Raw genomic sequence first — 13,320 nt, forward strand, 5'->3', positions numbered from 1 at the left:
AAATAGGGTTTGAGAGCATACTAAAATTCAATCTGCATTCAGTTCCACGCAAATTCGGATATTGGCTGGTAAAAAACTTTGATGCTGAAAATGATGAGATAAATACCGGAGATGAAAAGATTAAGATCACAGCTGAATTTATCCAAAAGGTACTTCAAATACCAAATGGAAAAACAGAGATTGAGGAAAAACTGAGACCAAAAGACACTGATCTTATAATTAAATTCTGGCGCGGTCAATTCAGCAAAGATATATTGAAGAGAATGTATGCGCACAACTTGATTAGTTATTTAAAATCAAGAAATGAGCTTGGAAGATTGTTCAAACTAAATTTCTTGGTTATATTTTTACGATCGTGGCGAAGGCAATGCAAAGTAGTAATGTTAATCAAAGATTCTTGCCATCAATGAAAAGTGACAAAAAAACCCAGGATTTTAATTGGTGTGAATATATTCTGTCGGTTTTAAGGCGTACAAGAAGACAATGGCCTGGAAATGAGAAGCTCTTCAATGGACCTATTGCATTGTTAGCGGTATGAAATCTGATCCTTCACTATTGCTACATATTTGCTTAATGCTTGTTTAGGCTGCTTGTTTATATTCTTTGTTTGTTTAAAACTATACTTTATAAAACGCAATGTATATTATAAAACACAATGATCTTTCATTTTTGTTTCTTTATATTCTTTGTTTGTTAAAACTTCTTTGCTAGTGTAAAACGCAATATATTTAAAGTTACAAAACATTAGTTTTGTAAGTTGTTTACAATGATTTATATTTTAAAACGCATCAAAATTTGAATTGATTATATTTCTAAAACGCAATGATTCATACAGATACTATATGCTTACAAAAAACAAGGATTTGACGATGCTGAAAACACTGAAGAGTTCTCTCTTGATAAAATTGACTCTACAACATTACAAGAATTTGAAGATGAATTGGAAATTGCTGCACAAAATGAGGGGAGATGTCTTGTAATGGATAAAAAGAAAAAAGTCAGAAAGAATAAACAAAAAAAGAAAGATGAAAAGGATGAATTTTATGTTTATCCAATTGAATCCGAGAATGAAAACGAAGAAATTTTTGAAAATGAATCTGAAGAAAATGATGAAGACGATGCTGAAGAACAACCAATCACCTTACTTAAAGCTGCAACAGACTGGATTGACCAAGAGAATCAAGAAAATGTTCAAAACAACCCAATTAAAACCAATGAAACTGAGAAAACACCAACAGAAAGTGGAGGATCATGGGGGCAATTCTTCATTAAACCATCAATAGGAAATAAAGATAAAATGTGGGTAGACAGTCAAAGCCGACTGCGTAATTTCATGCTATCACAAAATCAAAGTGAAGGACTTTCTGACATTCATTCAACAAAAACTGGCAATGAAAATATGAAGAACATTGAAGATAAAAAATCACATGAAGAATATCTTGTGACTGTTTTGGATGATCATTTAAAAGGATTTGAAGAAATTTTCGAAAACATCCAATCACGTATAGATGAGATTGTCGAAGAATATCCAAACAATGAGGCTCTTCATAACAAAGTAAACGAATGGGTGTCATTGATTGAAAAATTAAACCATCAAGCAAAAAAGCACAAGAAAGTTAATATTGATTCAACTATAATGGAAACACCATCAAGATTTCTAAATTTGAGCCAAAATGAAGACACTGAAAATCAAATCATTTCAACTCCATTGATTATAAAACGCAATGATGATGATGACGCAAAACGCAATGAGGATAACACAGCTGTAGTCCAGTCCTCCAATCCAGAAAAAATCAGTAACAATGACCCTGCATCTATTCTGCAAACACACATTGAAAAACCTTCAATGGAACAATCATCATTTAGCGAAGAAACTCCATCATTAATGTTGGAGATGATCAAAAAGACAGATGAAGAAGAAAAAAAATCAAATCAAAAGAAAATTCAAGATAATGAGGTACCATCCTTTGATTTGAAAATTTCTCAGTTGTCTTCAAATGTTGATGAAAATGAAGTTGAAGTTGATGCTACTCCTCACGCTGCACAAACCGAAATTCAAGCGGAATCTGAAAATAGATCAATCGAAAAAGATGTTCAAATTACTGGAATCCAAACAATGTTTGATAGAACTGAAGAACAGGATAATACTGAAAAGCAAATCAGTGATCTAATTCAAAACACACCATTCCTCAACCCACAAGAAGATCCGTATAAAACACCTGCAAAATCAGTTCATCAAGAACAACCAACAACTAATATAAGCAAAACATAAGAAATAATCACAAGGATGGTACGACCTGATCGAGAGAAAAATTTACCAGAAGTATTTTGCTCACCGTACTATCTAAGACAAGTAGCAATGAAGGAAGCAAGAACGGCACACGAAAACAACATATCGGGATATGCTTTCCATGCAGAAGGAGAAATGATGTAAAAATTCATTTATATACACAGGGATACTCTCTTTGAAATTATAATTTAATTATTATTTTTTTTTTTTTGCAGGGATACTCCCTTTGAAATTAAAAATCATGTATTTCTATATAGATATGCTGCTGAAACAATGAGGCCAGGATTGGAAATCGCAGGCGAAGTAACCAATTGTTGGTCATATATTTTGAATGAAGAAGAAAAAAGAAGATCAAAAGACAACAAAACTCCAAGATTTTTCTGTACTATTCGAATGCTGGTATGATATATAAAACTCAATTTTTCTGTATTCATATAATGATGTATTTTGAAGTTTGATTGAATGAAGTTTTATAAAACGCAATTGCAGTTTTATTTCTATAATAAAACGCAATCCTTACTTTGTTTGAATGAGTTTTATAAAACGCAGCTGTATGTTTTATTACCTTCATAAAACGCAGCTGTATGTTTTATTAACTTCATAAAACGCAATAATATGTTAATTTGTTTAATTTTACGCAGGCTTTTCCATTGAATGATAAGGAAGAAACTGAAAATAAAGAAAAGATGATAGAAGCATTCACAATGAACATAGAAAAAATTCTTCAAGGTGCAAAGCTAAAAAGCATAAAGGATTTTAAAATTATCCTAGTCCTGATTCTCTATTCACAGCATTTCTTTGTGATCTCCTTCAATCTTGAAGAGAAACAAATATTCATCATTGACAACAGTGCCAAAGAAGAAACAAATGAAGCTAAATATGGGAATGTGCCTGAAAATACAGTAAGTATTCTTACTTATGCTTTTAAAACACAAATATAAACCACCTAATCTTTTTGTTTGATTTTTTTTTTTTTCTGTAGAGGAATGCTTTGGCAGCTTACCTTAAATCTGTTGGACATGAAAAAGCAGATGATATAAAGGGAATAACCCCTGTTAGAATGCAGATGAAATGGAGGACACAATATAATGGCATTGACTGTGGTATATTCAGTATGCGTCATATGGAATGTTATCATGGAGAACCGGTCGAAAAATGGGATTGTGGGTTTAACGTGGAGTATGAAGAACCTGCAAGGGGTAAAAACAAAAAACCAGTCAACAAGCAGACCACACAACTTGAAGATTTAAGAAGAAAGTTCATTGCGAAGATATTATTGCACGAAATCAACGAACAAAGAGATTATGTTATTCAGGACTCAAAGAAGTTTCGAGACCTCAGTGCGAAACTTAAAAAACAATCCTATGACACTAGTTTAGATAGGATTAAAGACATGCTTTCTCTTGCTGGTTTACTTTGATTTTGAAATGCTACTTATTATAAAACGCAATGTTTTTTCATTTAACATGTTTTTAATATAACTCATTATTTTCTTGATCTTGCTAGTTACTTTGATTTAGAAATGCTACTTATTATAAAACGTAATGTTTTTTCATATAACGCAATATTTTGATGATATTTTTAAAATGCACTTATTTGTTTGTTATTTTAAAACGCAATATGTATCCTTTAAAATTATTTAAACATTATTTTGAAAAAAATTTATAAAATATATATACAATTTATAAAACGCATCATTTTAATTTTATGCTATAACTCAACATTGTCAATTTTAATTATTAATATGTTTTGAATATAAAACGCAATGTTTTTTCTAATTATTTATTTCCAAACATATACCTCAATATAATTTATAACGCAATGAAATTTTTTTTTACAATTTTTATAACACAAAAAAAAAATTTAAAACATAATTACAATAAGGACAATCATAAAAATAATATATTATAATCTTCTAAAACGAAATGTTATAAAAAAATAAAATAATATACAATATATGAATACTGTATGATAGAAATTTATACAGTTGATTAGACCAAAAGACTTAAAAAGCCTTAAAAAGCCTTTTGGATTCCTGATACCAAATACTGTATGATTGAACAATCAATTCAAAGAAAAAAATAAAAAATAATCATTTTTATTATTAAAACAGTTGATTCAAATTCCTCTACCAATATATAAGAACAGAAACCGTAAACTATTTTCAGATTGCTCTCATCATACACCAAAAATACACCAAAATACCTAACACACACAAACCCTAAAATGGCTAATCAACAACTATCAGTTTGGTGGGTTAAAAGAGGCAATTTCGTTCTTCAATTCCTTGATGGAAAAAAATAAAATACCATTTCGTTGCTTCTGTTCTTCAAAACTGCAATGAAAATGTTTTGAAAAGGATGAACGAAATAGGTATACCACCTTCTTGTTACACAAATCAAACAGCCGCACTGTTCAGAATTCTACACAAGAGATATGGTAATCCGAATCAAACTGAAACTTAAGATACCCAGGTTACATCTTGGGAGTTCATTAAGGAAACTTTCAAAGTTTCAGTCAGTTGGGACGATGGTGAAGTGGAGATGTATGACCCAAAGGACATATCTAACAGTGAGGATCTAAAGTTTTTGAAGCAGTTATCTGAAATACCAATCATCAACAACTCTGGTAGCAAATTTGCAGAGAAGCTCCAAAACGCAGTAGTCTCTCAGGTTGAACTTTGGGTTGAATCTGAAAGTGATGAGGAAATCCCTGATGGAAGCTTAGGGTTCTCATCCGATGAAGAAACAAACTTTGATCCATGAAGCTGATTATGCTAGTAATTTTTCTTTAATTTTGTAGTTTGAAAACATCATGTTTGTTTAAAAACTATCATCATCTATATAACGCAATGTTTATTATATCCAATTGCATTTCTTGTTTAATTTTATGTATGATCTGTGTGATAATAAAACGCAATAATCAACAAATACCATTTAAAGTATATTGTATTGTTCTAATTATAAAACGGAATAACCAAAAAAAGTTGATATGTGACTTGGAAATCCCTGATGGAAGCTTAAGGTTCTCATCATTTCTTGTTTAATTTGATATATGATCTGTGTTACAATAAAAAGCAATAATCAAAAAAATACAATTTAAAATATATTGTTCTATGTATAAAACGCAATGTTTATGATATCCACTTGCATTTCTTGTTTAATTTGATCTATGATCTGTGTTACAATAAAACGCAATAATCAAAAAATACCAGTTAAAGTAATTGTTCTATGTATAAAACGCAATAACAATATATTGTTGTTATCATAAAACGCAATTAACCAAAACAAACTGATATTTATGAAGGATATCTCAAAACGTAGTAACAAAAAGAGATGAAATCCATACATCATAAAACGCAATGACAATTTTTTTTACTTATTGATATCTAATTTTGACAGAATTTGTATACATAATTACACTCCATTGCTAGAACCTATAGCATTAGAAGAAACCTTATCTTTACATGTGCGACTGTTATGTCCTTTTCCACCACATACACGACACGATTTCTGGATCTTTGATGATTTCTGAATTGCAATCTCACGATTAGACTTGATCCTTTTTTGAACACCGCATCCTTTGGTCCTTATTTTTATCGGGACACGAATCATAGAATCTGATTTTTCTAAGTTCCCTCCAATATCAGCAAATCTTTCTTTGCGACTAGGAGGCGGCGCAGCAACCATAACCTCATCCACTTTATCAATATAACTTTTAATATGATCCCTGTAACGACACAGTTCATCTAAATCGCCAACCAGCCTATTAACCACATACTCATTTGCAACAACAATTTCTCTATAAACTTTATCAATTTCACTATTCCTACCAATTTCATCAAACCGAATATTGGAATGATTTGATCCAACTGAAACAACATCTCTCATCCATCTTCTATGAACATATCTTCTAGGAAACTCACTTATATCTTCATACCGTAATACGTAAAATATATGGCGCCACAATATACCAAATTGTTCAAACCGTTTGCAAGAACAACTTATACTTAAACCATCTTCTTGTTTGCTGTATTGCACCTGTAAAAAAGATTAAAAAGCTATATAAAATTAGTGAAATGTAATATAAAACGCAATGAATAATAAATATAATACAGATACAACCATATGATAATATAATGATAAAACGCAATAAAAGATGAAAAATAAAAAGCAATAGATATTTAAACAATATAAATTTAAAAAAATACCTTGAAAAAGGATGTGCATGGCTGTCTGAAATCCTTTATTTCAAAATATTGAACATCACCCACAGTATCAACAGACTTTGACAGACACTTTGTAATGGCAGCATCAATTTCAATCTGAATATCCTTAAAAATTGTTTGGGTATATATTTCTGATGCTTGTTTCTCCAATACAAAGTCACTCCAGGGTTTACACTCAATATACCTTGTATCATGATCATTCCTCCTATGCTCATGCCTTTGAATATCCATTGCAGTCTCAAAATGAGTGAAAAATTCAACAAGTGTACATCTTGGATTGCAAATCTGACCAAAGAAGTAATTCTCGCTTTCACATCTTGACGTAGTACGCATAAGTCCAGCCAAATCCTCTCCATGGTAATAAGCAGGAATCCAATCAAATCGAAGATCGTACATATCTTTTAACCACTCATGATTTTCCAATCCAAAAGTAAACATTATTGAATGCCACTCAGTTTCAAAATCTTCTAGAATAATAGTATCATTCCAAACAACATGAGTCATTCTTGTATTAAAATCAGTGTTTGCTGACAAAACAGGACCAACCTGAATAAAAAGTTATAAAATTATTAAACATAAAACGCAATAATTTAAAAACCAATATATTGAAAATGATAAACAGAATGCATTGATGGTAAAACGCAATTGTTTTGTAATTCTATTGATAAAAATGTTAGGGGATCTTATTGTATAATACATAAAACGCAATAATAAAAACAATATATAATTGCAGTTTGTTATATCATAAAACGCAGTTAATACCTTTGTCTTCAATTTCTCCCATATATGCCACATACATAACCTATGCCTACTTCTTGAAAGTACATCCTTAATAGCTCTCTTCATTGCAGCATCTTGATCGGTAACAACAACTTTAGGCTCACTTCCAAAAGCATTAACAAAGCACCTTAAAAGCCATCTATAAGAATCTGCAGTCTCCGAACCAAGTAATGCACCACCAAATGTGACATTCCTAAAATGATTATCAATACCAGTAAATGGTACAAAAACCAAATCATACCTGAATAAAAAACAAATTAAAAAAGCATTAGAAAAATTAGAACAGGATATATAACGCAATAGAATATATAACACAATAAATCAAAAAAAACTTACATGTTTGATTTATAAGTAGCATCAAAACCAAATATGTCACCAAACACTGTATAATTTTTTTGATTGCTCATCAGCCCAGAAAAGCCCTTTCAATCTTCTATCTTCACCAATAACATAATCACATGTGAAACCAGGACAACATTCTTTCTTCCTAATAAGACGCCTAACTACCATTTCAGCATCATACTCTCCGATGTAAAGATTCAAATCCCTTCTATAATTCTTACAATCAACTTTACTAGCACCAACTTCACCAAAACCACCATACATTGTTTTCATAATATTGAATGCTTTAACAGGTCCAATATTGATTGCAGACAATCCAGATATAAAACTTTCTTTCACATAATCGATACTTCTGGCAGCCGACAAGAAATGATTATCTTCATCTTCAACAAAGATATGATTATGTTCTTCTTCAAAGTAGTAGATTTTAAACATATTATTGTTCTCTAATATTAGTTTCACATGAGCATTGCATCCAACTCTTTTTGAACCTCTATTACGTCTAACAATCTTTTTACTATTCTCAACTGAACCAGAATCTATTTCTTTGCTAAAATGAAATCCTTCTTTTGAACAGACAATATATCTTATTTTCACTAAACCACCAACATTTTTCCAAGAGGTATTTTTTTCTTGCAGAAAAACCTGCAGCACGTGCATATCTCTGATAAAATGCAAAAGCCTCATCAAATGACTTAAAAAACATTCCAACAGCAGGTGTAATAGATCCACTGACTTTAGGTTTGAAAAACTTTCTTCCACTGTTTGTGCATACACGTTCCTCCCACTTGGAAATGTTATCTGAAACAATTAAAAAAACTATAAAACGCAATACCTCTTAGAGAATAATGTTTTTAGTGATAAACCTAAAAATATATTAATAAAAATTTAAAAAATACAAACCTTTAAAGTTTATAAAAGCATAAAAAGCAATACGTTCAGTAAAACGCATCATGTGATCTGAAACACTTAACAAAAAATCATAAAAAGCAATACAACCTATATAGTAATGTGTTTACTGTTAAATCTCAAAATATGTTAATAATAATTTAGAAATACAGACATTTAAGGTTTGTATATCAACTATTATGGATAAAAGCATAAAACGCAATACATTCAGTAAAACGCATCCAATGATGAACAAACAAAAATTATACAACAATAACAGTTATAGCTTTATAATTACATAAATCTTAAACTAAAAGTTTGTATGCATATAATTTAAGTAATAACATAAAACGCAACTATTCACTAAAACGCAATAAATGATGAAGAAACAAACAAACAAATTATGTTAAATTATACAACAATAACAATTAAACTTATGAAAAATCAAATATTAATTATAGAAACACGAATTATAAAACGTAAAACAATGAAATTTGGACAAAATAACAAAAAATTACTCAAAATTGAAGCTCAACATACCAGCAGAGTCTGACGAAGACATTGAAGTTATCGAATTGACAAACGAAAGAAGATTAATGTTTGAAAAGAGGTGAATTTGCGATCGATGGCGATTTAGGGTTATTGAATCTTCAATTCTGTTATGAGAGTGATGAACTAAGAAAAGAAGTAACAGAATCTATAAATTAGAACGAAGATATGATGATGTAAAAAGACGAAAAAGCCCACGCGTGCAAAAATTTAAAAAAAGATGATGAACGGCTGAGATTGCTTCCTATACTTCCTAGCCAAAATAAACTTCCTATTTGATCTTTACGCCCAAATTGAGAGTGATAATGATGTAACTTTAGGAATAGAAGTTGCTAAAGAAAATAATATCCATCCATACTAGAATAGGAAATGTTGTGAGATTATTCAATCTATCTATCATGATAATTATCATGATGATGATAATAATAATTTTAATATTAAAAGTAATAATAGTGATAATAATATAGTTAATTTTGTTGTTAATGTTTAGACTGGGTAGTGTGAGTTAGCATGTCTGGTTACGTTAGCTGGATGGCGCCTCCAATACCGTCTTTTATTAAACTATGGAAAATTGAAGTTGGAAGGGGAAGAAAGGTTTCGGGAAAAATAACTTATAAGCTTAGTTGCGCTTACCGAAAGGTTGAACTTCCAGCTTTACCGTCTTCCAATTATCTAAATCTATTTAAAAGCTTGTACTCTAGAAGCAAGTATTCTTGAAAAACATTCGCCACTACAATTCCATGTTTTCTCTTACTTCAATGGTGGAAAGGTAGATTCCAAAATTAATAGAGGTAATGCACCCTTTTGTATTTAAACATATTGGTCAAAATTATCATACGTTGGGAAGTCTTTTACCAGAGGATGGGCCTAATAATCGCACATAAGAAGACTTATACTCCCCTAACGTTCTTAATGGTCTCAAAAGCCATAATTTTGTATTAAAGGTGGGTGTCCCGGTAATGCTACTTCGTAACATCGATCACAAAGGCCTTTGTAATGGTACTAGACTACATGTTACATCACTTGGTATTTTGGTAAACACGTTATTGAGGCGGGAATAATTTCTGCAGGAAATATCGGTATGCGGACATAAGTCCCATGCATCAATTTGATACCTTATAACAATAAAATTCCATTCAAGTTTCAATGTTGACAATTTTCATTATCAATACATTTTGCAATGACAATAAACAAAAGCCAAGGATAATCTTTATCTAAAGTTGGGTTGTATTTGAAATACACAATCTTCACTCATGGCCAATTATATGTCACTATGTCAAAGGTAAAAAACCAAGGCCGGTTTAAAGTTGTTAATAATAGATAAGGATGACAATGTTCCGAATAAAACTTATAGTGTTATGTACAAAGAAGCTTTTAGAGGTTTATGAAAAATTCATGTATCGATTGTATTTATATTTCCCTTTACTGTTAAAAAGCAGTTAATGATGTTTGTTATTCATTTGTCATTTACAAGATGTTCACTTGCTAAGGGTATGTTTGACAAAAGTAGCTGGAAGCTGTAGCTGGTAGCTAGTAGCTGTAGCTTTTTAGATATATGGGTATGTTTGACAAAAGTAGCTGGTGGCTGGTAGCTAGTAGCTGTAGCTTTTTAGATATATTTGGTATTTGGTAGAGTAGCTGGAGCTTTTAATAAAATGTATAAAATGACCAAAATGGACATAACTAAAAAGTTAGAAAGTTGGTGCATTAAAAAGTTCCTTATTTTTAGTGGTTAAAATAGTCATTTTTTCCCTAAAAGCTTGTAGCTCCTTCTAAACGCTACTAGTAGTAGCGTTTAACCAAAAGTTTCAAGCTCCTAACCTAAAAGCTTAAAGCTCCTTCAACCAAACAAGACTTTTCATTGAGTATGAGTTTTTTCTTAAAAGTTTAAAGCTAGAAGCTCCTAAAAGCTCTATGCCAAACATACTCATATTTGGTGTTTGGTAGAGTAGCTGAAGCTTTTAATAAAATGTATAAAATGACCAAAATGGACATAACTAAAAATTTAGAAGGTTGGTGCATTAAAAGGTTCCTTATTTTTAGTGGTTAAAATAGTCATTTTTCCCAAAAAGCTTGTAGCTCCTTCTAAACGCTACTAGTAGTAGCGTTCAACCAAAAGCTTGAAGCTCCTAACCTAAAAGATTAAAGCCCCTTCAATCAAACAAGACCTTTTATTGAGGAGGAGCTTTTTTTTTAAAAGCTTAAAGCTAGAAGATCCTAAAAGCTTCTAAAAGCTCCATGCCAAACATATCCTAAGTCTTTCAAACAACAATTACACTTTAATCCCCTCATCTTAATTACACTTAATTCCTCATCTTTAATAAAAGTATATATAATTAGTTAGTAGTTTCATTTTATCCCCTTATAAAAAATTAACTACCCCCATGATTTTAAAACGTTCATAACTTTTTTTAATTAAAAAAATTGATATGTTACGTGATTAACAGTGTCTAAATGTGAGTAATAACTGAATCGTTAACCCAAACCGAAACGAAAACAATTGAAACCCAACAGAAATCAAACAAAAACTGAATTAACTGAAAACCAATTAACCGAAACCCGAATACTTTAACCAAAACTGGTTATATATTTTTTTTGTATCACTGTTTAACCAAAATTAACCAGAATTGAACCATTCATATTTCATATATTTCTAGTGTTTATGCATTCAATTCATGTATTTCATATTTATACCTCTATTTTACGTATTTATACTTCCATTTCATGTATTTATACATCCATTTTATATATTTATACCTCAATTTTATCTATTTCTAAGCAAAAATTTAGCCAAAGTTTGGTTTTGGCTATTAACCAAAACTAAACGAATTAAACCAAAAACCGTCAATGTAACCGAATAAACCAAACCAATTAACTGAAAACCAATTCGTTAATAAAATAGAATAATCGATAACTTTGGTTTTGGTTGAGGATAATAACCGAGTCAACCGAACAAGGCACACCGTTGAAGTTTTTATGTTTCCCGCCGCATGAAGCGGGCACCCTTCACGGTTTGTACCTACACAACCAACTTAATTGGTTGTCAAAGATTCTTAGTGAGGCTACGACTACGTACCCCTTTTGGTGGATAGAGTCGATATACTATTAAGATATATTAACTATGATGCATGTTAGTAGTGTAACTCCAAGCTTTGGCAACTGGCAAGACTAGCGGCGGCTCAACACAACTTGAAGACAAATCCGAAGAAGATATTTATGCTTTCAACATAGAAGTGATTGTTATACATGTTATTTACAAAAGGTGATATTGTATTATAAATTCATTTCTTTTGTTCCATTATAAGTGATGACAAAACCATATTATCATATTCACACTTGTGCATGGTAAATGGTATCATCAAGAACAACTCAGAATTCTACGATAAATATTAAATATGAGTAATTAAAAAAAAATTGAGTAGGTTTCAACTTTTGGTTCTGGAATTCTGGACTTCTTTCTTCTATATTAAGCATTGAATGCCACCAGTTGTCATTCATTATCGGCAATTAGGTTTTTAGTGTTTGAATTAAAAATAGTGATTGACAACACAGAAAACTACGATAGTTTGACTCAAGAAATTAGGGAGGTTGAGATTTTTTAAACTTTTTAGGGTGTTAGGAGTGGAGTCGGCTTAGGAGTGGAGTCGGCAAAGGTGTCGGCAAATGGGGTTGTCGCGCGGCAAACACCGCCGCCAACCTTTGCCGATGCCGAAAATCAAGGGAATAGGTGGGTGCATGCCGACGCGGGGAAGAGAGGAAGGAGAGAGAGGGGGTAGTGTGGGGTGGGGTCCATTTCAATCTCAACCAATCACATTTTTTTTTTTTTTAAGTTTACCACTTCACCAAATGTCTAAATCATTGCCAACACTTTTCACCAAAGTTTAAACACTTTTCACTGATTGATGTGACACACTCTCATTGGTTGATTTTTTAGTTTGTCACTCTCAAGTGTTTAACCACTCCTAACACCCTTATAATGATTATAAAAAAATGTTTTTTTTCTCTAGTCTAAATGTATAGTTTAGTAATCAGGTAAACGTAGATTAATTGTTCTTGGAGGTTTAGAGATGATATTGTTTTTTTATAAATAATAATATCAGTCGGGAGTTTGTCTTTGATTTGATTTGATTGTTATTGTCGCGATTTTATGGTTTTCTAGTAGAAAGTTTAAATTTAAAGTTATCTGGACCTAGTGGTTAAGAAACGCATAATTTGTTTTGATTGTACCCTGACTTGCTTTTCC

General features: G+C 31.1%; 1 protein-coding gene across 1 annotated transcript; it reads right to left on the reverse strand.

Annotated features, from left to right (window-relative positions):
• Positions 1–5,706: 5,706 nt before the first annotated feature.
• On the reverse strand, positions 5,707–9,090 carry LOC110932063 (protein FAR1-RELATED SEQUENCE 5-like). Its single transcript, XM_022175424.2, has 7 exons — positions 9,069–9,090; positions 8,544–8,600; positions 8,286–8,441; positions 7,675–8,203; positions 7,281–7,539; positions 6,501–7,064; positions 5,707–6,330 (listed from the first exon to the last, which is right to left on the reverse strand). The coding sequence occupies exons 1-7, from the start codon at positions 9,088–9,090 to the stop codon at positions 5,707–5,709; spliced, it is 2,211 nt and encodes a 736-aa protein (XP_022031116.2).
• Positions 9,091–13,320: the final 4,230 nt, after the last annotated feature.

The sequence above is a fragment of the Helianthus annuus genome, chromosome 3 (assembly GCF_002127325.2).
Source record: "Helianthus annuus cultivar XRQ/B chromosome 3, HanXRQr2.0-SUNRISE, whole genome shotgun sequence".
Lineage (NCBI taxonomy): Eukaryota > Viridiplantae > Streptophyta > Magnoliopsida > Asterales > Asteraceae > Helianthus > Helianthus annuus.